The following is a 26,331-nucleotide window of genomic DNA, read 5'->3' as shown; positions in this document are numbered from 1 at the left end:
CCCGTAGCGCGGCCGGTACATCCCCTCTCCTGCCGCCCCCGCTTCGGAAGATGCTCCGAGCTTGGGTGGCTGTTTGGCTCTGCTCGCAGGGTCGGTGGCTGCCTGTTCACTAGCCATAGGGCCGGGGAGAAATTTTGCCCTGGGTCACCGTGACCCAGGTATTTTTCCTCCGGTTGCCTGTTGAGGTTTTCTCTGTAAACAGCTGCTTCCCGCAGGGAACCGTGACCCCAGTTGTGGCGCATACTGGTTTAGCCTCCTATAGAGAATGGCAAGTTATTGGGCTCGGTTTTCCCCAGGTTAGTGTTGTTGGAGCCTGGTGACCTGAGATGGGAGACAGGTCAATGACAGGAAGGGGTCACGAGCTTTCACTCATAGAGACTGTGAAACTGATGACCACCAAGCACTGAGGGGATCGCTGCTGGGAGGGTTTGTGATAGTGCAGATTTAACCTCCAGGAGGGAAAACCCACTGATCTGTGGCCCTCTGGGGCTTCATTGGCTCTATTCCAGAGTAGCTGTGGAAACCTCATCTCATTTCCAGCCTGTTTTCCCTTTTCCCAGCCTATTTTCCACTGGGAATCTGGGGCAGGCGGGTTCCTTTACTAAGCTGCACGTGCAACCATGGGTGAACCCCCGCCATGGTCAGCTCTGCACCTCCCCTATCAAAATCTCAGCCACTGGGTTTCTGCATACCTCCCTCCCTGCCTCTGGAGAACACCGGGAATGCTGAAGGCATAGGGCTTGGGAGCAGGATGTCACGGCTGAACTGGCTGTCACAGTTTTCTTAGGCAGCCTCAAAGTCTCAGAGCTCCAGGTTCCCCAGCTGCCACAGTGCTTCATGGTGCTCACATGTGAGCTGAGTGTAGGAAAGTTGGAAGAGACCCACAGTGTGATGGGGGATGGAGCCATCCAGCTGCCCTGCCACTTGGATACGGTACTGGCTGGTAGAAATAACTTCTAGAAATAAGTGAATGGCGCTCAATATGGAAGTTTTTTTTTCTGTTGGCTTTTTGTGTGAATTGTATTAGAAGCTTCAGCAACAGATGTTTTTATTCATGTAATTCTAATCTTAATCAGAATTATACTTTCATTTTCCAGTAATATCTATAAGAGGTTTGGCCCACTGGGAAGATATTTTAACCCTAATAGAAAACAGTAATTGTCAACAGCTATCTCCAAAATATGGCTGATGTAGAAAGTCTGCTCCAGCTGCATGTAGGCAAAGTGGGAATCTGCTGAAAGGCTTGAGAATTGCTTTGTTTCAAAACTGTCTGGTGTCCAGTGAATTTGGGCATGTGGTTTATTGATGTGGTTATGTATGAGCCAGGAAACCTCCCTAGCCTGTGGTCCTACCTGACCCAGTTATTGTAAAGCTGTGGGTGAGCTAGGCAGGTCAGATAAACAAGAAAACCAAAGGTTTTGCTGGACATTCTTAAATAAATGTCTTATTTCTAATAGGACTTTAAGACAAAGTGTTGGAACCTGTGATGCCTGGCTTGAAATATGAATCAAGTACATTCTGTATTGCTCATTGAAAAGGTTGATGGACGAAATCTGAAATGTATGTATTTGAACCTTCAAGACATGACATTTTTCACAGAACTTTTTGAGATCCTGTCTTTAAGAGGGAATTTTGGTGAAATTTGGCATATAGTGATTTTCACATATGGTAATTGTTCATGATTTGAAATATGGTGAAAGGGATTTTCATTGCATTCAAGATCAGCCCAGTAGTCTTCTTGCAGTCTGTGGAATTTATCCCTACTCATACCTTCTCCAGTTGGGGAGATGCTGATGTCCCTTTAGACAGGAGATGTGTGGTTGTTAGAAATTTCCCACCTTCAGAATCCAAAACCTGCAACTTAACCTGAGAATTCAACCCATTATTTTCAGGAGAATGGGGATGAGTTTAAAGACCAACGTTTTTTCATGGGTAATTTTTTTTTTAGTTTCAAATTAAAAGTTCACCTAAAAATAAAGATGTCCCTGAGATTCTGCCCCAGGTCATTAGTCCTTGGAAAGGATGTCTGACCTTTCCGTCCATCTGCCTGTGAAAACCAGGCTCTGCTTTTCCCATGCTGTAGTGCTTGCATCGGTGGTGCCTGGGGAAGAGTCTCAGCGCCCTGATCAGCCCCTCCTGTTGACCCTGCTGCCGTCCTCCTCCATGGATGGAGATGTCCACACAGGGCAGCGGAGAGACTTCAGATCTTGGGGATGGACCCATGGACCTGTGGAGCGGGATGCATCTGCTCCTACGGGGAGCATCCTGAACTCTGGGGCTCCCAGTGTATTCAAACAGATGCCTTGAGAGGTCGTCCTCCTTATGCTGCTAGGGATATACAAGACAGTTTTCCGTGGCTCTTGAAGAATCATGTAGTATGAGTCAAGTTGCATTTTTCAGTGACAAGAAAGGTGGATGTATTGGGAGAAGAAAGGCCATGTCACATAAATGGAGAGAACAGAGTAAGATTAACATCTTAACATGCGGCATGTGTAATCCTGTGAAGCAGAGATCCCCAAATAATCTGTTGAGTGTGTCCTACAGGCCAGTGCAAATGAGCATATCCCTCAGAGCAGGGCGTTTGGCTGAGCCCTTGTCTGCTAATGTGGTTAGCAGCCTGCAGGATGGGGATCTGCACGCCACAGATAAGGGAAGCATGTGTGGGGGAGTGGATTCGGGAAGTCATTCCTTCTGAGAAGTTGCCAGTGACTCGGTTACCCACTTCTCTGTCTGACCTACCCAGAGTCACACCATTTTGGGCAGCAACACGCGCTTCTCTGTCCCTGGAGACTAGCTTTGTCCTTTTTGTCCTCATGCCTTGTGCATCTGAGGTATTCGCTGTCACAACGCATGTCCCACTGCAACAGGTTCAGCTGCCCTGAGGAAGCAGGGAGGGAAAGCAGGAGCAAACAGGCATGTACCTATGTGTCCTCTGCCTGCCTTTTTTCTGTGGTCCCCCTTGGTCTCTGATCAACAGCAAACATTGCTGTTAGATGCAGAGAGGCTGTTAGATCACAGATGTCTCCCCAGCATCGCTAATCCTTCCCCCTGACCACCTTTATTACCAACACTGGGCTCCCGAGCCCTTTGCCCTTGCCTCATCCTCTCCCCCATCACGGATGTTGTGAAACAGGGGATGTCTCACCCTGCCTGTACTTGCAAAAGTGGAGGCTCCTGACAGCCTCCTCTTCTCTGGGAGCGCAGCGCAGGAGCAGTGCTGCAGCTGCAGGAGCCCATCACGGTTCTGAGGGGCCTCACTAGCGCTTGTTACTTTGGTTATGTTCACTTGCGATTAGTTATGGTGAAATTATTGTAGGAAGTCACGGGCTTACTTAAGCAGAAATTAGCTAGAGACAGAAAAGATAAATTATAGGAATGCCTAGGGGAAACTCCTCTGCAAACACCGCATTCAGTCGGCGAGGGAAGTTCCCGACCAAAGAAGCAGCGGTGCTGTGCCCACGGGGGAACCAGTGTTTCTCCTGTTTTGTTAGCAAAGGTGTCAAAAGGTGGGATGAGTCTGGACAGACGAGGACAGTGGTGGCTTCTCCCACAAGTGAAGCCTGTGGCAGCTTTCCAGTATCTGCAGGGTGCCTACAAGAAAGATGGAGAGGGACATTTTTATGAGGGCAGGTAGTGATAGCATGAGGGGTAAAGGCTTCAAACTGGAAAAGGGCAGATTTAGATTAAATATTAGGAAGAAATTTTCCACTATGAGGGTGGCGAGACTCTGGAACAGGTTGCTCAGAGAAGCTGTGGATGCCCCATCCCTGGAGGTGTTCAAGGCCAGGCTGGATGGGGCTTTGAGCTACCTGGTCTAGTGGGAGGTGTCCCTGCCGATGGCAGGGGGGTTGTAACTAGACAATCTTTAAGCTCCCTTCCAACCTAAACCATTCTATGATTCTATAGGTGGCCCAGCGAGTGGAGCAGCCAGGGCTGGAGGCTCCCCTCTCTCCAACACAAAACCCAGCACCCGCCTCCCCCAGCCCCTAACATTTGGAAAGCAGGAGCACATTTTGGATGCACCCATAGGGCATCATACTGACAAACTTCTCCCATCAGCCGGGCTGGCGGGGAATGGACTCATTTTGGCTTGAAGCCCTGCATCTCGCTGGCTTATGGAGGAGGGAAGCATTGTGGGGCCCGGGGTTTGCTGCTGCCAGGGAGTGTGGCCCAAGCACGGGCTGATGGTGGCAGCCTGCTGCTCCAGGCTGGCTCTTTGGCAGGCAAGTCAGAGCCGGACGAAAGGGAGGAAACGGTGGGGACACCCAAATAATGGTAAAAGCCAACACACGCTCTGAGGAAGAAAAGGGAAAGTAAAAAGGGGCAAAGTTGCACTGCCAGGTGGCAGGTGGTGAGTCGGGTGGGGAGGAGGAGACCTTTGCAGAGGTACAGGACATCTCTGAGGTTGGGGTTGGCTATCCATCAGGGCAAAGGTGTGGCAGGCTGAGTCTTGTTCCCCAGCTGCCCTGGACCTGGCAGGCTGAGGGAATCGAGTTGTTTCAAGAAGAGTTTTCCCTCTCTGCTGACAAGAGGGCATGGAAACCCATGTGGTGGGCCCTGGGCAGGCAGCTGCATCAGGAACAGGACCCTTTGTGTGGTGGGACAGCAGTTCTTTCCCGTTCCTCCTGTTCACCCTGCATGTACTCAGGACAGCCCCCTCCTACAAGGGCCACTCGGTCCTGCTGACCTGAGGTGGCTCCCAGGAATCTCAGCGGTGTGGGGAAGCCCATCCCCATCACTTAGATCCTCAGGATAGTGGGTTCAAAATGGCTAAAAATGGCGAAGGCAGCCAAACTTCAGTCACTGAGCAGGGTGGGACCAGCCATGTGGCGAGCCCATTGACCCCAAGGCAAGGGAGTATCTTACAGCTTGAGGCCACGTACAGGACCTACCAATGAGAAGGCTGCTGCCCCTCGGGCACAGCAATGGGGTTTCCTCTTGTCTTGGTTTTCCTGCCTGCAAAATCAGATGCTGCCATCCCTTCTTTTGCAGAGCACCTCAGGGAGCACCGTGGGGAGGGCTACGGAGAGTCAGGCACTGTTGGTGTCAGAGCTGCACATGGTGGTGGTGGGGGTCCCATCTCTGAGAGAGGTTCATGCTGCTGGGGGAGAGGGTGCTTTGAATGTTTCCAGGATTTATTGCAAGCAGCACTTCCCTTTTGGGGATGGAGGGTTTAAGAGTAGCCTCACCCACACTCTCCCCATCCCTGCTGCCAGCAGGGCTGCTTCTTCCCCCTCAGCTCCCTACGTATCCCTGTGTCAAGATGCCCTTAGAATCATAGAATCCTTATGGCTGGAAAAGATCTTTAAGATCATCAAGTCCAACCGTTACCTAACTCTACCAGGCCCACTTCTAAACCATGTCCCTGAGCACCATATCTAGATGGCTTTTAAATATATCCAAGGATGGTGATTCAACCACTTCCCTGTGCAGCCTGTTCCAGTCGTTGACAACCCTTTCAGTGTAGAAGTTTTTCCTAATGTCTAACCTAAACCTCCCCTGGCACGACTTGAAGCCATTTCCTCTTGTCCTATCAGCTGTAATTTGTGAGAAGAGTTGTGAACACAAGAATTTATGTCTCTTGTTGCATTTGCTCATGAAACTTGTGTCTTGCTGAAAATCCCTCTGCTAGCCCCAGCGGGAAGCTGCCTCTGCCCTTGGCAATGGCGGAGGAGGCACCCGTGCTGCCGGGAGACTTGCAGCCAGATTGCTGTGTCCTTTAGCAGCCCTGTCCTACCTGTGCAGCTGCGCAGCCCAGGGTGCCTGCTCAGGGGCTGTCTCTGCCAGTGAAGGTGACAATTCGTGGTCATGGAGTGCGTCACCCCTTCCCTTGCCCTCTCACGGGACAGGGCTGAGCACAGTCCAAAACCCCAGAGCTGAGCTGGTCAGAAGGTGATTTCTGGTTTTCAGTCTGGGCCGTCACGCTAGTGCAATCCCTCACACAGAGGCTGCAGCAGTGGGATAAACGTGCCGCATCCCCGTAGCAGGATTTAAAACCACAGTGAATTGTTGCCTGGTGGGGAACTCTGAAGCCTGAGTGTAACTTCAGGTACCTTCTGGGCTGGAAAGCAGAAATAGCAGCCTTTTTTCCTGCTGGAGAATGATTTTCACACATTGCTGGATACAGTTTTCATTTAGGTTGACTTTCTTCTTGTTTTACCTTAATGTCACAGGTCATTTCCCATCTACGGTTTTGCAAAAAAAACCTGTGATGTTCCTGTGAAACACTTCAGTGTGGATAAATCAAGTTTTTAGGTCAGCTCTGCTTACCTAGGCTTATCTCAATCCCCTTTTCATATCTGGATAACCTCTGTTGCACCTTTTCCCCAGCTGCGCTAGGTCACACCGGTCCTCTGTGGCAGGATGGACAGCAGCACTGTCCTTCATTCGTAGGGATGAAAGCAGTGGGGGACGCAGTGCCTGTGTTGTGTAGCCAGCACATGACGTTCACCTTGCAGCCTTTCAGGACTTCAAAGACAGCCGCCGAAAGGCAGAAGATGGAGCCTGACCCCTCTGATGCTGATCCCAGTCCATGCAAGGGAAGAATCCGCCTGTATTTCTTTGAGTATGGGACCAACCCACTCTACCAGCCCAAACGGTAGGTGGAAGCCAGGGCTTTGAGAAATGGCACACTTGGAAAGTTTAATCCTGGAAAAGGGGTACTGTATGTTGTCTTGGGCTGCCTGTGAAGAGGCATCACCTGCTCCAGCTGCCACCCCAGCCCTCTGCGCTCATGGCCCCATTGCTGAACTGAGGCCTCTGGGATGGGGCTCGACTAGCTCAGAGCTTCCCAGTCCCGGGGACATCCCCCAACACTCACTCCAAGCTGCTCTGCCCCTTCTTTGCACTACTCAGCAGCGTGGGCTCAGATCGGCTGCCCCCAGTATCAGCTGAGGTAGTAAATAATCACCCCCAAAGTAGAAGGGGACGTTTTCCTCTACTGCCTCCAACACTGGCCTCAGTGGTTTATCCTGAGGATCCTGCCAGGCACAAGGGTGACTCCCTTCACGCACATCTCCAGCATCACTTGTCCCCAGGGCAATCCGGTGTGCTCTAATGTGATCTGATTCACTGGCTTCTGGCACCCATGGAGGATTTTTTTGAGACAACATTACAAACGACCTCAATAGTGTGTGCAGGCACGTAAACCTACCACTTCCACACTCTGCAGATGTGAGGGCTTTTGTCAGCTTCTCAGGTTTCCCACTGAGGGGACCAAGGGATGCTCATCCGGTGAGCTCTGACAGAGGCAAGCAGATTGGAACATGTGCTGCTGTTGTGGTTTGACCACATGGGTACATGAAAAGGTCAATAGGAATTTAGCAGGCGCATTAACAGACAAAGCAAAAGACAAAACAGTAATAGCCTTAAACAAGACATTAAAAAAGAAAATTTAGCTGAACTATCTTGAGAAAAATGGCATAACTGGAATGCCTGCTGCTGGTGTTGGTCATGAGAAGCCCTGGAAAAGAGCATCAGGGCTGAGGTGGATACAAAGAAAGCTGCCAAGGCATAGGCACAGAGGGATTGCTCACTTCCAGTGAGCACACAGACGCTATAAAAATAAAGGCTCCGGCAGTATCTCTCTTTGCTGACAGAGTTCTCTCCTATGAGCTGTGTTTGCACTCGCAGCGTATGGCACAGGCACGGAGGGATCTGTGTGAGCCCGGGACAAACGTCCCCCTTCCACCCGCTCTCCGCCTTTCGCTCCATTTGCGTGATGGTGTTGGGGAGCCTCGAGCTTGGTCGCTGAAGTGGTTTTAGCGCAGCGGTCCCTGGAGATGGACACGATTCGTTCCGCGCATTTGGGGTATGACTTTACGGGATGCCACTATCTCATTAAAGTAGTGGAGCCCCAGAGCAGTGGGGGCGTGCAGCAGCCAGCCTGGGCCATGCTGCAGGGTCTGCGAGGAGAGACCTCCCTCCCGCTGAGGTCGAGGGGACCTGGAGTCACTCCACTGACTGCTGTGGTTGATCTTTGCAAACTTTGGGCCTTTACCCTGCCCGACCATGGCCACTTTCTTTTCTTGTTTTCCTGTCAGGGCCACAGTTCAAGGTCTGGAGAGTTGTATGTTGTAAGGGAGCTGGGGAGAAAGTTCTCCCGCCCCGATGCACCTCCCTTCCTGCCATCCCACCACCCACACATGAGCTGGGCGATAATTTGGTGGGGAGAACTGGTGGAGGGGGAGGGACTGGAGGAGGAGAGAGGGGAGTCTTTGCCTTAACTCCTGCTGTATCTCTTTGGCCCTCAGTGGATTCCCTGTTTGGACTCCGGTGGGACAGGACAGGACAGGACGGGACGGGCTTGACTGGGTGAGACCTGTGCTGAGTTCAGGTGAGTCGGGTGTTTGCTCGTTGAGCAGATCTGGCTGGATGTGCTTGTCACGCTGGGAGTGCCGGTGTCTCCGGTCCTCCCACAGCTGGCTGCTGTGCACCAGCTGCCAGCCGTGCTCTGGGGAGTGGGCCAGCAAATCTGCAAGGGGAAAAGCTTCCCAACGTTAAGCAAAGGAAGAGAGAGCAAATAATCAGTTTGGATCAACCCAGGGAAGAGTTTTTTCTTTCAGTGGTTCTTATAGGAGAGGACAGGCAGCGATGCTGCTGGGGGCTGCTGGGAAGGTGCAGAGCAAAGGGATGCCTGAAGGATGGGTAATTGGTACTGAAGGCTGTGGCGGCAGAGAGAGAGAGAAAGAAAAGGACTCAGACAGCAGAAAGATTGAGAGGAGAGATGAGAGGGGGCCAGACAGGGACAAGGATGGACAGCAGCGATGGCTAGGTGATAATAGGTGCAGGAGGAAAGGTGCTAGGAGTGAGGTAGGCTGTAGGCACTTTGGCTCCTGCAAACATGAGGCAGTGACTCCCTCTCCTCCTGTGCTGCCCTGCAGAGGTGCCAGCCCTGGCGCACTGACTTGGGGGCTGCAGCTCCAAGAGAAGTGCCTGGGAGTGTGCTCCTTGTTCTTCCTGTGTCAGGGGTTTCATCAAATTTGTTCCCATGTAGGGGTGAGGCAGGGAGACAGCACAGTTTGTGCCTGTGCCAGTCTCTGGGGTTCTGTGGGCATATTTGTGAACAAACCCAGGCAGAACACGTGGGGGTTTCATAACACCTGATCTGTGTTGTCTTAAATCAACAGTGCTTTTAAAGTAATCACCGCTAATCAGGGCTTTCATCCAATGCCATTGCCCCAGTTTTTCCTCTTTGACAACCGCTGATATGAAAGGCTGAACCTTGGACCTGACCTTTGCAGCTCTGCAACATCCCAACTTTGCTGGATTCATGGATGCAGATGTGGTCCTTGCAGAGAGCAGGGTAACGAGCCCTGCGCTGTATCTCTACCTCCCCGTGCTCACAGGCGGGACTATAGGCAAATTTTGGTGCCCCAGCCTGGAGAGCAGATACCTCTCCTCTCAGAGGGTGAAGGTGGGATGCAGTGGCTATAACACCAAGTGAACAGAACTATGCGTGCATTGCAGCAGGTGCAGCTAGGAAGGGGTTAACGGCACTTTTAGAACCATAGTCCACACATGCCTCTGCCTGTCCTGATTTTCCACGAAGTGCCTTGTCCTGTGCACCAACTGGAGGTGGCTGAGCCTCCCTGGGGTCAGCCAGGTAGATGCTGAGCCCGCACCCGAGTGGGATGCGAGGTGCTGGTCTCCCTCTGCAGGGCTGGAGAGGGACCTCTCTGTGGGCTGCAGGGAGGACTGCAGCACGGCAGGGACCCCCCCTGCCCTGTGATGGCTGCACACCCATCTGTGCCCAGGCACTCTGCTCTGCCAAACAAGCTGATGGCTCCCCTGGGCTTCTGTGTTTGGAGGCATAAGGTAACATCTCGTGCCATAGCCTCACCTGCCTTTCGGAAGAGTTTTGCTTGAGTACTCTTCCCTCCTGCTCCCCATCTCTTGTCACTTTGACAGCGGGTGTCCCCAGGCTGTGCTTTCGGGAGGTTGCGCAGGGTGTTGCCTCAGGGTGTTTAGCTAGAAGCGCCTGGAGGAGTGTGATGCCAAATCTCCTGTGCTGCTCTCCCGCCTCTGAATTGGAATTTTGGAGAGGTTGGATCCCGGCCGCACTGGCTCCTCTGCTCTCCTGCCCCAAAGCAGCAGCCCCGGGGAAGCGACTGCAAGGCTCAGATTTTAGGCATTGCAGGGATTAGGATTTTTGCATGGGCCTGCACGCACCTGCAGAGGGTAGTTGCTTTGCTGCCCACCCTTCCCTAACCCCTCAACCTCAGGATGACCTGGGTCGGCAGCAGGCAGCTGTGCCATGGCACTGGGGGCTGGCAGCCTCCCTCCCTTCACCCGACCTGCCCGGGACTGTCCGGTGGCGCGCCTCACTCTGTGAATTTGCTGCCCCGGTGGGGTGACAGCCCCGTAGCCACCGTGTCCCCTCCTGTGGACTCTGTCCTTGTACCTCTGGGGTACCTCTGGGCTGCACCACAGGTCGCTGCCCTGCCGTGCCCCTGCTGCGCCTGTTTGCAGAGCGGGTGCTGGAGCAGTGTGGCTTCCACTCTCTGTGCCATTCACCTGCTTGGCTCCTCCAGCCAGCAATGGGAGCCATGCTGTCCCCACGCTTCGGCTGTGCACAAGGACCCCTGAGCAAGCCTGGTGCAGCTGCGGTACTTCAGCCAGACACCTCCGGCCACCAGATGGGTGGCTGTTGGGGCTCCAGCGGTGCCGGGCTGGGACCAGACTGGCTCTGTGTCTATAGGACTGTCACTGTGATGCTCTGTAAGAAAGATGGATCCTGCTGTGGTTGCGTGCTACTGGGCCTTTGTTATGTGGCAGCAGATACAATCAGGCTATGGGCTGTGTGAAGATCTTGAGTGTATCTTGTTTGATGCAAATGCAGAGGCTGGTTTCTGATTGTATTTACACCCCATTTACAGACTTCATTAGTTAGTCTGATTTTTTTCTAGGCTAAAGTAAGAAACCACCTCTGTGTCTCTGTAGCCCAGAGCAGGGATGGTGAGCCACTGACAGAGACTGAAGTGGCACTGAGAACAACAGCCTACACTGCTTTTAGCAAGGGATTTGTCGCTGGCCCTCAGAAAAGTCCAGCCACCATTAGGTACTTGGGAGGCTCTCCTGCCCTGGCAGCAGAGGACAGGGCAGGAGCCATTTGGTCCCCTCCTGAGCTGGGCGTGTGCGCTTTGAAGGATGATGCTCTATAATCCTTGCAGCTTGTATCACAGATGCACATGTCATTAGTAAACTCACAGTTGCTTTTTATCTCACTCTTGCTGGTGTCAGTAAGCAGCAAACTCACTGACTGCAGACACGTTGCTCTTATTTCATGTTGGAGAAAATGTAAGCAGGACCTGATCCTTGTCACAGCCTCTTGTGCCCCATGAACCTTGCTGAACAGATGCTTTGAGAATGCCCCGCAGCCCACACAACCTGGAAGTTAATTAGAAGGTGTAAAGAAGCCAACTAGCTTTCAACAGCTTGAAATGAAAGGCATTTTAATTTCTACTGCTGTCTCGGAGTTGATCAGTTTTCTCTTGCTACATCTTTCCTTGCTTTTCTCCTTTTTGCAGCTGGAGTCAGCCGTTCTCCGGCAGCATTCAGGTTTGGAAGCAGCCATGGTTGAAGCAGCCATCCCCGCTCACGTAGCTGCTCTTAGATTGGCTGGAAAGCACTTACTTGTACTGCTAATATTTTCCTGTCCGTCCTGCAGATACAACCTATTCCAGTAGCAGCCCCCATGCACTAATCTAACTGGGTTTGTTCTTTAAGCTGTACCTTGGCACTGCTGTTCCTCACTGAGCCCTGATTTTCTGTCTCTGCTCCCACAACCGCCCCCACCTCCTGCCATCAAAATGCAACGCAGGATTTCAGCTGCCGACTAGCTGCTGGCTCATCTTGTGCAACTAGAGAATTTTCTGTGTCCTCCTGCTCCTCCTTTTGTAACACAGCCCAGCCTGCTTGCTTTCTGATTCCTCCCTCCCCACATTAAATTGCAGTTTATGTGCTTGGTTGCTGCCTGTTTCAAAATGAAACCCAGCAATATAAATGCAGTGCAGCTGTCTGCAGCATTACCTGCAATTCTGCCTTCTGCAGTTCAGGCAGCACCTACGAGTGTCCAAAGGTGCTTTAAAACTGTGCCTCTAATAAGCGTTATCGTCTGCTGTTTGATGACATCTCTGTTCGCTCTGTTTAGCTGTTCACTCTTGAGATTGTCCTCCTCTCATTTGCCTTAAGATAAAACAGCAGAAGAGGTCAAACAGAGGATGTTAACTTCCCAGCAGTAGGAGCTCTTGTGTGACGGCAGTCGGGAACAGGCAGTAGGTTTGCAGGAAGAAAAAAGCTTTAGGAGAATCTCTAATGGCTTCTTCCTCTGGTGCCAAAACCCCAGATGGCTTCTTTCTCTTCTTTTTCTTCTTTCTCTCTTCTTTCTTCCTCTTCTTCCTTGTCTCAGCTGAGCAGCCCTGAATAAATCCTGTTTGCCCTGTGAAAGCAGCGTGGTTTGGGCCAGATTGGCCACCGAAGCAAAAGACAGATGCTCTCTAAGCTCTCTCCCTTCAGAGAAGGGAGAGCATCTCACTTCAGGGAGAAAAGGAAGAGAGAGAAAGAGACTTATGAGTTTAAAAGAAACTAAACTCCTTTAATGAAAATATTAATAAAATAATAAAAAGGAAATAATGAAATATATACAATATATACAAAACTGTATGAAGCTCCCAGGATGATGATCACGTCACCAGCAAGCACTGGGAAAGTACCAGACTGGATTCCGGATCTGGATTCAGGAACACACGGATCAGGAACAAAGGTAGACCAACAGACAGAGTCCTCCTCAGACGCCAGCCATTGAAGAAAGAGGGCTGACCTTTCAGTCCCTCAGACCAGACGCCAGCAGAGGCAGATGGGATGGAATACCCCGTTGGTCAGTTTGGGGTCACCTGTCCTGTCCGCTCCTCCCCGCAGGTGCGACCCCTCTATGCTTTTCCACTTCCAACCCTTCAATGGGGTAAATAACAAAGTGAGCTACCCTTGGGTGTTATAGCAATAAGTATAAGCAAGGTCCTCTCTGCATACCATGCCCTGGCATAAATTAGAAACAATCAGGTCTTATCAGTCTCTGGAAGTGGACAGTATCTGAACAATATCCTGTTAATTTCGGAGAGTTCAGTTAGTTAAAAGAGGCTTAGCTGCAAAGTGAAACTACTGAAAAGAAAATTAGTGCTATTTTACCTCAAACCAGGACAAAGAGGTTGAGGATAGTTATAGCAATAAGTATAAGCAAGGTATACTGCTGAGGATACCACTGTGTTTTGCTTTCAAAGGGCACTTTCATTCTCTTTCTGATTCCCGTCTCACCCCTTTAGTGTCATCTTGTCCCTGAATAAAGCCAATAAATGCTCTTCCCCTGCATATCTGTTGAGTGTCCACTGCACTTCGGAGGTGTCCTTGGCTTTCCTTGCCTTTTGTGGTCATACTTGAAGGATCCCATGGTGGTAGGTGTAGGACAAACACAGCCCAAAATTCATGACCAAGGGGAGACTGGACTACCTCATTCAAATATTGAAGAAGGGAACTTGTTGGTGTGGTTTGTGTTTATGGCTGCCTGCTCTCTTTTCAGTGCCTGGAGGAATCCAGGTGGATTCTTATTTTCTCAGCAATAAATCTCACGGGGAAATATGTGGCTGTCTCCACGCACCAAGCCCAGTACCAAGCCAACAATTTCATACAGAGCTGCCTGTCGCAATGGGCACGGGAGGACACCCCTCTGCGGGGACATCCCTCTGTGGGAAGATGACAAGCTGGGGGTCATGTCTGCAAAGGGTGCTCCAGCCCCAGAAGAAGGCACCTCCTTCAAAGCATGGAAGGCTGAAAATACAGCAGGGCACCTCTAGAAGACACTGGTAGGGTATGAGGGAGCTGAGGAGGTGGTGGTGGCTGAGTGGGTTGAGTTGAAGGGGTAGATTGTGGACTGTGTCAGGTGGCATCTTAACAGTGGGGAAAACTTTATGGCAGAGGAAAAAAAGAGGCTGAGAACTAAGAAGTCAGAGAATTTTTTTCTCCAAACTGTGGTGAAGGAACAGCAGAAAAAAGTGAAGGCAGGCAGCAAGGGGCAAAGTCTTTCCTCCATGCTCATGTATTAAGGAGAGGGGTGTCTGAAGGGAGAAGAAAATGTCTGCCCATCGGGGAGGATGTAACACAGTGGGTGGCTGTGGCTGCTGGGGGAGAGTCAAATTGTTCCTAGCTGGAAACAAGAAGTTATTTGAGTCCCCATCTGGCCTGAGAACATACAGGGCAGGGGCACAGTAGGATTAGATGTTCAGGAAAAGAGCCAGGAGGTGTGTGAATAGGTTTCCTCATAGAAACAGCAGGCAAAGCAGAGGAGGGAAGTAGTGGGGGTGCGTAACGCTGTGCATCGCTTTGTCTGGGAAGGGAAAAGCTGAAGTTCGTGGCATGAAGGGCCAAAACTTTGGGTACTCGTTTAATCTACCACTTGTTCCCAGTTGAAAAAGTTTGATTCCATAATCGGGGTGCTTTCCCCCGAAAAATAAAATAGGAAAAATAGGAAAATGAAGCCACAGGCACCGCATCTTCCCTGCTGGTCTGTGTTTGTCCCAGCTCTGTTCCCCATTGCAGTGTTCCAGCTTCTGTCCCCCATTGCAGTGTCCCAGCTTCTGTCCTTCGTGTGGGCCTATTCTGGAGTCAGAGGACAGGTGCAGAGTCAAAGCCCTGGTCCAGGTATCCCTGAGGTGGAGGCTGGTGGCAGGGTTGAGGCTGCAGGCTGGCCCTCAGAGCGTTCCCTTCGCGGGATTAGGGGAGAGGAGGTGACTCCCCAGTTGTGGTCTTTCCCCGCCCCTGTGTGAAACTGGTCTAACACAAACCCGGGTAAACAGCAAATATTAGTAGAAATAGGCTGGCTCTTGGATCCACCTTGCATTAAAAGAATAAAAGCAAAGAATTAGCTAAGTCGTCTCCTGTTGGCTTGTCATGACATCCTCAATAAGCCCAGACTTAAGCATCATTGTACTTGATAACGTGCCCTGGACTGCAGCAAACTGCAATGTGCCAAGGACTGTGGCAGATCAAACACGTTTCATTAAGTATGTGTTATTTTTTCTCTCACATTTGACAGTGCGCGGAGCTCTGCTCCTCTCAAAGATGAGGAGGCTGTGCTGCAGCATCTGAATGAACTGATTAGCCAGCTGGCAGGCCTTGCTGCAGGCAGGCAGTGGGGAAAGGGGCCTCGCCTGGGTTTCAGAAGCTGAGAAAAGACTGGCGGGAGGACCTGACGTTTCCATCTCCCCATCCAACCCAGCAGGCGAGCTAAGTGACGGGGCCAGAGCTGGGACTGGGAAGACCTCTGTGCTGGCAAGCTGTCGGTGAGCTGCAGAGCTGCTATCTCTGCACCAGCCAGTGTTTAGGGTGTGTGCCTGGACTTCTGGGTTGCACCACCTTCTTTAAATGTGAGGCTAGAGGTTTGTATAAGCCTGTGAGAGGTCTGATTCAGCAGCACACTCAAGGGTACATCCACATGTGCTGTAGCACACGGTGGGTTTGGGGCAGTGCAAGCCATACCAGTAAATAGGCGCTTTGCAGCATATGGACCATAAAGGGCAAGGATAGGGGAAAAAAAGGGAGATTGCTTCCTTAGTGCCCTGGTGCATCTGCATTTGACACTGAAACCGGTTGTGCCCACAGTGGTACTGCCCATGCGTAAGCCCTTGTTGGAAATAACTCTAAAAAACCTCTCAAATTTAATAGGGGACCAGAATCTTTCTGCAATGTTTTTGAAGAGGCAGCTATATAGCCGGGAGGATGGTCTTTGCTGACCCTTGACTGCCCTCCTCTGCGGTTTATGCTCCCCTGTTCTTGTGCAGCCCCTCTTACTAAAGGCAGTGTTAATGCCTTGTGTGGGATTCAGCCCTCTGCATTCCAATTCTGTGGGAATCTGCTGCGGATTTCAAAGGGAATAGGGATGAGCCCTTCAGCACGAAGGCAGATGGGGGAACAAAGACTGTTGTTGCCCTCGGCACTTGGAGAGCAATTGGTGTATTATACTGTGAGATCTGGTTTCCTTTCTTTACTTGAATGACAGAGGGAGGAAACATGCCTTATGCCAAAAACTGCTTGCTTTGCTATGAACATTCAATAAAAGTTGTCTTTTCATATGCAAGCATCTGTCTTTGCCCCAGGGCCTGATATATCCAGAGGGTTAGCATTTAGGAAATAATTTCGTCTGCACTGAGCAACTTACAGAAGCAAATGAGACACAGTGGTAATGATGCTGTCTTGTGTGGAGTAAGCGCAAGCATGGCCGACCAGTTCCTGCTTCTGCTTCCCTCTTGTTTCATTGAAAGCTACAGCAAAACAGGTGCTATGGTGTTTCTAGGCTACTGGGCCAGTTTGATGTTAGGACCACACTTGCTCTTATTTCCAGTAAGCTTAGACTCCCTGGTAGTCCCTACTCCACATGAGATGGCTCATGTCCTGATGCTAGCCCAGAGGGACATGACTGGAGAGAGCCTAGGCACAAGGAAGGAGGGAATAGTTTGCCGTCACAGTCCTGGTGCACCATCCTGGTGCAAAAGGTTGATGCATAGATTTGGTGGTCCTATCAGGTAGAGGGCATCAAGCGTGGTGAGGTCTTGCTCATCATGCTGACTGGGAGAGGTGCCTGGACCGAGCCACCTCCAGAGCTGTGCTTGAAGTTTGCCTGGGAGAGAGCAAGCTGACCTGTTTCAGAGCAGATCCAGGTGAAGAGGAAGAGTTAAGTAGTGTGGGTGATGCAGATTCCTGTCCCTGCTGTTCCCTGGAGATGGGGATATCCCCTTAGGAGGTGCAGAGGGAATGATAGAGGTGCTATTAAAAAAAACTATCAAACCACCAGCAAAATAAATCTGTAAGTTAATGTGAAGGGACAAAACCCTGATTTCTTAGCACTCACACCTGGTGGGAATGGAAGCCTTTAGCAGAGATGATGCTGGTTCAGAGAGGTTGCTTGCTGGTTTCCTAATCCCAACATGGAAATGTGTATCCTTGCTGATTCCAGTCACTCTTTCAAAGGCCAACTTCTGTTCAGTAATGCCACCAGCGAGATGTAGCTACAGTTAAGGCTTCCCTGGCATAGTTCATCTGCTGCCCTGCTCGTGTTAGGTCTGAGCTTTCTGGCTGGACTCACCTGTGCATCCCTACCTTAGGGATTTGACCAAGCTTTTGAAGAGAATTGTTTTAGCTAAGCCGAAGGGAGCTTTCCCTCTTCACACTTTAGTTTCTTCTCATAATCAAATGCCTGTAAACAATATGAAAATGTTGTCAACAAGAAGATTCAATCTCGTCTGTGTGAATTTTGGCTAAATTTAAATTAACTAACCCATTAAGGGACTTTGTGTATGACAGAAAATTGTACCTTGTAACAAGCAGCCACTAACTTTGCTTAATTAAGTTGATGCTAAACATAATTCAGGAGTTAGTACAGACTGCAGAATGTCTTCCTTGTACCACGCTATAGGCCCAGCCACATTCAATGCGCCTCCTCCAACAGTGACTTCACTCTGTGTTTCCATAGCCGGGCTTTTTCCTACTAACCTTTTCACTGCAATAATTGAGCATGTCTAAGCTTAGTACACCTTTGCCCACACCTGAAACACTTCACAAGTATGAGGTCCCTTTGCTCATCTCAGGGGCTTTGTTTCCTTGCGCTGTGTCTTTGCAGGGTTGGGCACGGAGCAGGAGGTTTGTTGCTTGTGCCTGTTTGCTATTGAAGGAGCCTCAGTCGAATAAGTGTGTGTGCGTTTTGCTGATGTGGCAGGCTGTATGTTAGTGTAATGTGGTGTCCAGGGGGTCAAAGACAGCGCTCCTGGCAATGCCTTGAAATAAGATGGTAGGTGGTCCATTCTTTTTCAAACTATTAGTCCACAACATTTCTATCCTGCTCTCTGAAACCACCCCAGAAGGAGATAGTTGCTGTATAAAGCACATAGGGAAGAGAAATTTCCGCCTCTGTACACTACTTCAGCTCCTGCTCCTTTTCTCTTCCTCTGAACGGCTGCTTCCAAAGTCCCAGACAAGCTTCCAGCAGTGGTGGAGATGCAGAGCGTTTAGTCAGCGTATGGAGGGGCAGATGGAGGTACAGTAACGCTGGTAGTCTGGGAAGAATGAGGAAGGGTGCTGTGGTGGAGAAGGGTGAATTAGGGGGTGAGTCCAGTGAAGGGATGATGCAGGTGGGTTCTTCTCACCTGACCAGTGACCTTTTCTCTGTCCCTTCAGAACAGACTTTCTGTCTCACAGACATAACTTGAGGAAAATGCTTCATCCTGACACTAAATAAGCCATTTTCCCACCGATGAGGAGAACCTCATGGTGATACTAGGAAGGCAACCATTGTGGTTACTGGTCCCCTCCCTCCACTTCCCACGTTTATGTCCCACAGCCGCCCCCTATATCCCATGCTCTCTTTTTCCTCTGTCCCACAGAGCCATGACAAGAGCTGCAGCTAAGGAAGGAGAGCCCAATGGGGACATCACAGTTCCTGAAGAGATAAAAAAGGAGGAAATGGAAGAGAGAGGCCAGTGGAGTAGCAAAATGGAGTTTGTGCTGTCTGTGGCTGGGGAGATCATCGGCCTGGGTAATGTGTGGAGGTTCCCATACCTCTGCTACAAGAATGGCGGTGGTAAGTGCATAGCATGCATGAGTTGTCCTAGGTCTGTAGGCACAACAAGAGATACATGCATGCCTGGACTCATTTCTTCTACGCCTCATGTACCCCGACATGCACTCCCTTGCCCTGTCCTCCAGCAAGTTAGCTCCTGCCAAAACCAGGAGGAGTAGCACTGAGGGGTGAATCCAGTTCCCCAGTGGGTACTGTTTCTCAAAACAGCTCTCCTGAGTTTGGATGCTGAATTGAACTTCAATAATTCTTCAAGGCTCTTGGGCATCTCGAGAGACAGGTGGTCATACAAAACCATCAGAAAACCGTGAGTGGTCAAAAAGCCAGCAGTAACCTTCTTCTACATAATTCCCTTTTCCCACCCTCTGTGTCACCCCCACTGCTCTCAGGCCCTTTTTACAGAGGAGGAAAGGCTTTGATGACACCAGTATCCTTGTCAGGGCCTAGAACCCCCTTCCTTGCACCTGGGACCCCACTTCCTTCTTCAGAGCACTTGATCTCTCACCACCTTCTCTCACAGGGCTGGCTGCCCTGTGGTTATTAAAGAAATGCAATATTTTATTGCATTGCATAGACACCCAACGCTGAAGCACCTTGGTTTGTCATACAGGCAAATATAAGATGGAAGGGCTGTCTTTGAGAACGCGCATGTGAAAGATTTTCTCAGGGGACAGGAAGAAGAAGGACATTGCTACCTCTTCCCCAGGAACAGTTCTCCCACTAGTCAACCCACTGCTAGGGAAATCTGTCCTCAGGAAGAGTTTGTTCCTGTTTCCTTTTGTTTCTTGCGTGACTCTCCTTTTCTAATAACACTGCAATAAGATCATTAAAGGGTTAAAAATGAAACTTTCTCAAAACAATAAAATAAAACTGGGAAAGAGGAAGGGAATAATTGACTGTCACTAACTTTTCTTGGTGAATCAAAATCTAACTATACAAAAGAAAAGGAGGAATAATAAATTACATGTCAAATACAGCAATAACTTCACTTCTGTTCTTGTTCTCTAGAAACGCCTTTAACATCTTGGGGTTTGCATGTTCCCCCCACTTTAAACTTCCTTTCTCTGCAGACCATGCCACAAAGGCCTTTGTTTGCCAAGGTGCTGTGAGCTGTCACCAATGGATGAGTGATTCAACTGTTGTTCATTCCAGAACTACCAAATTCCCATCCCCTGTGCTCTTGTTGGAGTTTATCCAAATCAAGCATGAGTCAATACAATGTCTCCTCCGAAGCAAATGGGGGTTGGATAAGAACGTGGTTAAAGAAAATGGAAGGAGTTTTTCTTGAACCTGGGATGGTTTTTAGCAGATCCTCCAGTCTCCTTCTCTGATGTTTTGATGGTAGGCACTGGAGGCACCAAAAGCAAGTCAGACCGGCACGGGTTAGTAAACACTGGTGGTACATGTGACTGAACAGCCCATTCTGCAGTGACGCTTTGAGAGAGAAGTCATGTTTTTTGCATGGAAAATTCCTTCCTGAGCTCAGATGGTATCTTTGCATAGTTTATGCCTATGGTATCCGGTTCAGTAGTCCTTGCAATTTGTATGCTAATTAGTGTAAGTGAAAAGGCTACTTTTGTTCATTTTAGATATCTATTGAAAAACTTTTTTTTTTTTTTTATTTTTATTTAATTAAACTACTCTGGAATATCTAAGGCTGTGATTCAGAGGCCAACAAGGCTAGGCTAGGGAAAGATTAGGATAGAAGAATCCTTCCCTCACAGCTCACACACTGTCATTGCGGAAAGTATGCTACTACTGTAGAAGGTACAGTTCTCTCTCTAGTGCTCTAGGGAATCAGATGGCCAACAAACTTGTATGGGACAAGGCACTGTCTTTCCCATGACACTCAACGATATCCTTTCCACTGGAAAAGTCCTTGAAATTGCAAAACAGACATTTTCCACTTATAAATTCCCCCCCACACTCCAGCCCGAACTGGAGACTGCTGTCCTGTCACCTTTCTCCACCTTCAGATATAGTGAGATGGTTATAAAGCTGTAAAGACAGATGTCATAAAAACAATTGCGCTGACTTGCTGTAAAGCAACTGAGTGTAAACTTATCTATGGCTGCACTTTCAAATCTCATCTAATTGCTCATCATCCTGAGCTTGCTACTGACTTGTCAGGAAAGAGGGTCTGTTTCTGAGGGCAGAGTCTCCTCCAGTGCAGCAGCAAACTGGGAGGAGTTCACAACTGGATTTTCAGCTCGTAACTGCTCTGTGGAAGTGGAGAGAGGGAAGACAACAGGGGTGTACGAAAGCCCTCATTACTCAGAGACCAAATTGGTTCAAACTCTACCAGAGGAGAGGGTCTGGGACCTGCTGAGAGGCTCATCTGTGTGCAGGATAATAAAGCTGTCTTATGGATTTGGCATACAGATACGATGCCTTGCAGCACCGAAAGCAGCAGTTGCCTCTAGTTTAGCATATGCAGTTCCCATTCCTCGCTCAGTTCCCGTTCCTTGCTCTGGACGGACGCTATGAACCAGCCTCCTTCCCTCCAGCCCCAGGTCCCCTGCAGCTCCAGCACAGCTGTGTTTAGGGGAGATTTGGATGTTTCTTGTTATTGTAACATTGTTGGCTTAGGAACAAGGGGAAATGTTCCCAGTTGCTAATTATCAGGGGAAGGAATTTCAGTGCGACTGCCCGTGGTGGCAGGGGAGGAGAGGGCCTGGGGGACAATGTCTGGCTGGGCTGAGAAAGGAGCCCATGCCTTGGTTGCTAACAGCAGAGATGCTCTCCACGCGCTGTCAGTGGGAGGTACTCATGACTAAAAGTTTACTGTATGGGATGGCAAGACCGAGACAGCAGTTCCAGCGAGGAAGGCCATCGCCTTGGCCTCTTTGAAGGGGAGTAAAAGCGTGAAACCCTACGCTAATGATGGGGAGAAAGACGGTGAGGTGATAGAAGGGGGGTCAGCAGTGAAACTGAGCTCTCAGGAGCAGTTTTGAGCAGAACAACGTAAATATTGGGTGTTTCGGTTTGGCAGCAGAATGGAAAAGAAAGAAAAAAAAGTTCAGCTGGCTGAACAGGGCATAATCCCTTTTTTTTGGTTTGTTTTGTTTGTCTTTTCTGATGCATTGGCTTTGTTGGTCATTGGGTTGGTTTGGGGGAAAAAAACCTGCTCTTTCTCCCCTTCCTCTTCTATTTCATCAAGGGTTCATCTGAGGGCTATTTCAAGCTGATTTCTCTTAAGACATTTCTCTATATTTTAATTAAAAATTGAATTTGAAGAGACAAGTTAAACGTTTTCATTTTGAAAATGCTGGAAAGAAACTCTGTTGCCCATCCCCTATTTCCGTTCTTTTGGTGCAAACCACTTTACAAATTTGACATGAAATATGTCTCAAGCAAATGTATATCCCAGAAAATTTATTACTTACCAAGAAATGTCACCAGCCTCCAGGTTTGTATCCTCTGGGCAAGTGGGGGAGTTTTGCTGTGACTCCTGGGAAAGGCAGAACAAACGTGGTTATGTGAAACAAGGACTCCTTTCGCTTTGCCTGACTTCTCCTGGAAGCTAGAATGAGGTCAGGAGAGTGAAGCAGGGAGAACTTCTCCAGCGCTGTCTGATTTTTCCCCTTGCCCTGCTACTCCTTACCTCTAGGTTTTGGCCAAGACCAAACTCAGAAGTACTGCGGTAGCACAAGGCAGATCACACTCGTATTTTTTTCCAAGAAATGATGGTCTTGGAGACCTTGGGTTTTTTTAGCAGAAGTTGCACAGTTAATTCAGAGAAATATTTGTGTTTATTTAGCCAAGTCCAGCTGTGGCCCCAGGTGCCTGGCAGGGAATGATGAGGACAGGGTTTTAAAGAGGTTCCTGACACAGAGTCTCAACCCTCTCGGCAGGAGCCTTCCTCATCCCTTACCTCATCTTCCTCTTCACCTGCGGGATCCCCCTGTTCTTCCTGGAGACGGCACTGGGGCAGTACACCAGCCAGGGAGGGGTCACTGCCTGGAGGAAGATCTGTCCCATTTTTGAAGGTGAGTCAAATTACAGGAATTGCTGGCAGCACTTTCTAACAATTAGTGACTCAGAGCCTTTTTTGGAAATGTTATTCTGTTGGTTTTTTTTTTTTTTTCTTTCTCCTTTATTCTCTCTCCCTTCCTAGCTTTTCCAGCCTTGTTGTCCCTCCTGGTGACTGCTGTGTGTGCCGGGGCAGTGCACTGTCTGCCCCCGTAGGTGACTGAGGGTGTGTGGTGCCGGTTGGGGCTGTGCTGGTCCAGCCGAGATGCCATCTCTGCTTTGGGATGCTCAGAGTATGGGAGAGAGGAGAAGCAGGATGGCCGGCAAGCAGGAGGAGGATGAGGATGGAAGTGTCCATACACAAATGCCTGCATGTAGTCCAGGACAAATACTGAAGGCGGAAGAGGATGAGGAAGGCTGGCTGGCTGATGGCGCTTTGCCTGCCCATTGCTGTGCTGCAGCAGCATTTGCAGCCTGGCCTCCTGCACACTGGGGGAATCGCACTGCGTGCACTTGTCTGAAAGCCCCGAGGTGGGATGGGTTGTGGTTAAGACACAGGTATAAGAACCAGGACCCCTGGGGCCCTGGGGGAGGTTGTTTAACGACGTTAATATGTTGATGAATCTAACGTCCACAGTTCTCCTGTCCAGAGGAGAGCTTATTACCCCACTTTTGCAGATAGAGAAACCTGTGCTCAGGCAGATTAAAGGCCTTGTTAGTTTGCTCAAGCACAGGCGTGCAGTGCTCTTTGAAACTCCCTGGTGAGCCTGGGACCTCCTGAGCTGGAGACCCCTGTGCTCTGGCACACAGCCTGGAGGAGCACAGTGGTGGCATTTCTTTTCTTTCAAGGCTAGAGCTGGCTTTCCTGCAGGAGAGGCGCTGTAATGCAGTGGCATGGTAGTGATCACACACACAAAAAAAATTTCCCATCAGCAAAAGGTTTTCTCTCTGTTCTACCACAGACCTATCTAGAGATACCAGCAACGTTTCCTGGCTGCATGCGCAGTCACCAAATCCTTTCTCTTTCCCTTTCTCTTGCCCTTTTGAGCCACGTGGTTGGTATTGCACCCTTCTTACCATGGCATTGTCTATGTCTTTGTCTGTGGTTAAGCCCGACGTGTCGGGAGTTGGTTGGCAGCCCCATCCTTACCTCCTTTGCTTCTCTTCACAGGAATTGGATATGCCTCACAAGTCATCGAGTGCTATCTGAATATCTACTACATCATCATCCTGTCCTGGGCACTCTTCTACCTGTTCAGCTCCTTCACCACAGTGCTACCGTGGGCCAGCTGCAATAACCCCTGGAACTCAGGTACACTTTCACTTGGTTGGCTTCTAGCCCCTTCTCAATTCCCAGAAATTCTTTGGGTTTTGTAGTATATATTTTTTATTCAGATAAAAAACTCTCATGAGCTGCAGTGTGGCTAGGGGACTCCTACAATGGCAACTGTCTTCATTCACCATGGGCAAGTGTCAGGAAAGGTGAGTGGTACGACCCTGTGCCTAGCAGCGGGGGACAGTAAAACTGTTTTTGCATGGAGATGTTTTGGGTGTTGAGATTTCACTGAAAAATCCACATTTTCTGGCAAGCAGGAGAGGTAGGTGGGTTGGGAGAGTTTCCAAGCCAATCTAGAGTCCTCCTCATGTGGCAGGAGCTTTTCATTAGCTCTGGCACAACAATTTATCTTACTCTACCCCACTCCTTCAGAGTTACTGGGACAGTTGCTGCCACATACTGAACAGTTTTCTTTGTGCACTCAGCTTTTGGCTAAATCAGGCCAAGCCTGCACTGGAGGATTTTGTCAGGACAGGTCTCCCATTGTGGAACCAGTAACAAAAAGCTCCAAAGGCACTGCCTAATCACATCCATACAAACCACTGTTACATTGGCCAGGGGTCTCATCTCCTCATGCTCACAATTCACATAACTGTGCCCAGCAGAGAAGACCTGGCTTTGGTTTTATTCAAGGCAATTGGGCTGTACCCGGGAAGATGGGGTAGATGTGAGATAATCCTCCTGGATCTGATGTCCCTGACAGGCCATTTTTACCATGTTGAACAGGTTGTTTTGCTTTCAGTGGAAAGCCAGGCTGGAAAGAGCTTTGGCAGCAGCTTGGTTCCCTCCCATTTTCTCTTGGGTCGGATGATTTATTTCTTTGATGTGTCAAATTTCTCCACCCTATGGGCCATTCACTCACAGCTTCCTCTGCCCCTTCATCCCAGCAGAGGTAACCAGGCTTTTAAAGAGCGGATCTGATTCCTTCAGCTTCCCCAGCATGGGTTTGTTTGTGAGGCAAGCCACAGATGTTCTCTTAACAGACAGAAGCTTCCCAGCCAGAGCTAGGCTTCCTCGGTTTTCCAGTGGATTGTCTTTTGCTTGCCAAAAGCAAGATGAGGTGCATTTCTTGGATGCACAGCATCTCCTCTGTGTTTAGTAATTTCACACAATATGACGGGGTTGGGGATGGCAGAGTGGAACACAAAGGCATCTGTGGGCTGTGTAAACATATGTGTGCGTGTGTAGACAGGGAATGGTGCATGGTGTGGGAGGAGAATGGGATTTTCTATCCTGGCTACTCATAGTGGCTATACCTCAGTAATATATATTTTGCAGCCATCTGGTTTCCATTTGGCAGGGAATTGCTCTCTCCTTCTCTCCCCTTCCTGAAGCCCTCTGGCTACTGCTGGATTGGGATTCATGGCTGGGGAGAGCCAGAATTTAATGAGATGCTTAATGAGATGCTAGAGTTTAATGAGATGCTCTATAGCATGGGGTGAAGGGTCTGTGTGCTGCCAGAGTGAGAGTTAGTATACAGAGGGGAAGGAGCATCCCTCATGGAGGAGCCTTGGAGAATTTCTCTGGCTCATCAGCTTCCTTTTCTTTTGGTAGATCTCTGTGTGGACATTCTGAATAGCTCCAGCTTGGACAACAGGACCGTGCCTGCGAACGCCACCTCCCCAATGATTGAGTTTTGGGAGTATGTGATCGCTTTCCCTCTGTTCAGGCTCCTCTCTCATCCAAAGGATGCAGCTGTAGGAGTACCTAGGTGGAGGGCTGTGCGTCTGTGTAGGACCAAGTGAGGTCCCATGTGTCAGACCCGAACATGGGGAGCACAATGCACCGAGATGCCAAAGAGATCAGCACAGAGCCCAGGGGCATGAGGACTAGATACACCCCAAAGGCTGCTCACGGTGTGCCTGCCCGAGGGTGCTGGTGTGTGCACAGGCACAGGCATGTTCCCTTTACAGCACTGAGGTGCCTGGGCGAGTGTGGCCACAGAAAGAGGCACCAAAAGATGAGGACTTGCTGTAAGCAGGGGGTACTTGCGTTGGGTGTTGTAGGCTCCTGTTGGCAGGCAAGCATGGGAGACCAGGGCAGACTGAACAGTCCTCTACAGTGAAACAGAAAGGGGCAAAACTGCCTTTTCCCTTCTTCTGACTATGTCTTTCTTGGTGCCTATGGGAAGTGGTCCATCAGGCTGCTCAGGCTCATCCCTGGAGAGCAGGGATCTGGGGCGGATGCGTGAGGTGCCAGAGAGGGGCTCGGGAAGGTTTGGTCGTGGTACTGGAGGCAATAAAACACCTCTGAGGGAGGGGTCCTGCAGCAAGTGAGACACTGTCCCAGCGAGGGTCATCACTGCAGCCTGGAGAGGTTGAAATGGCTGCCAGGGCCACACTACCTCTCCACACAGCTGAGGAAAGGCTCATCAAGAAGAGGTGTGCCAGGAGCTCAGGTTCAG

At 49.9% G+C, this 26,331-nt stretch overlaps 1 protein-coding gene across 1 annotated transcript in view; it reads left to right on the top strand.

Moving 5' to 3' along the window:
• Nucleotides 1-2,440: 2,440 nt before the first annotated feature.
• SLC6A12 (solute carrier family 6 (neurotransmitter transporter), member 12) overlaps nt 2,441-26,331 on the top strand; it is a 49,172-nt gene continuing 25,281 nt past the window's right edge. The window contains exons 1-6 of the mRNA XM_009879618.1: nt 2,441-2,533; nt 8,253-8,335; nt 18,426-18,622; nt 22,474-22,608; nt 23,763-23,903; nt 25,482-25,569. Of these exons, the coding sequence (XP_009877920.1) occupies nt 18,430-18,622; nt 22,474-22,608; nt 23,763-23,903; nt 25,482-25,569 (557 nt within the window). The 5' untranslated portion in view covers nt 2,441-2,533; nt 8,253-8,335; nt 18,426-18,429. The remainder of the gene's footprint in view (nt 2,534-8,252; nt 8,336-18,425; nt 18,623-22,473; nt 22,609-23,762; nt 23,904-25,481; nt 25,570-26,331) is intronic.

This window comes from Charadrius vociferus, unplaced genomic scaffold (genome assembly GCF_000708025.1).
Source record: "Charadrius vociferus isolate BGI_N301 unplaced genomic scaffold, ASM70802v2 scaffold90, whole genome shotgun sequence".
Taxonomy (NCBI): domain Eukaryota; kingdom Metazoa; phylum Chordata; class Aves; order Charadriiformes; family Charadriidae; genus Charadrius; species Charadrius vociferus.
Note: the sequence above shows the minus strand (reverse complement) of the source record. Positions and strands in the feature narration are given on the sequence as shown.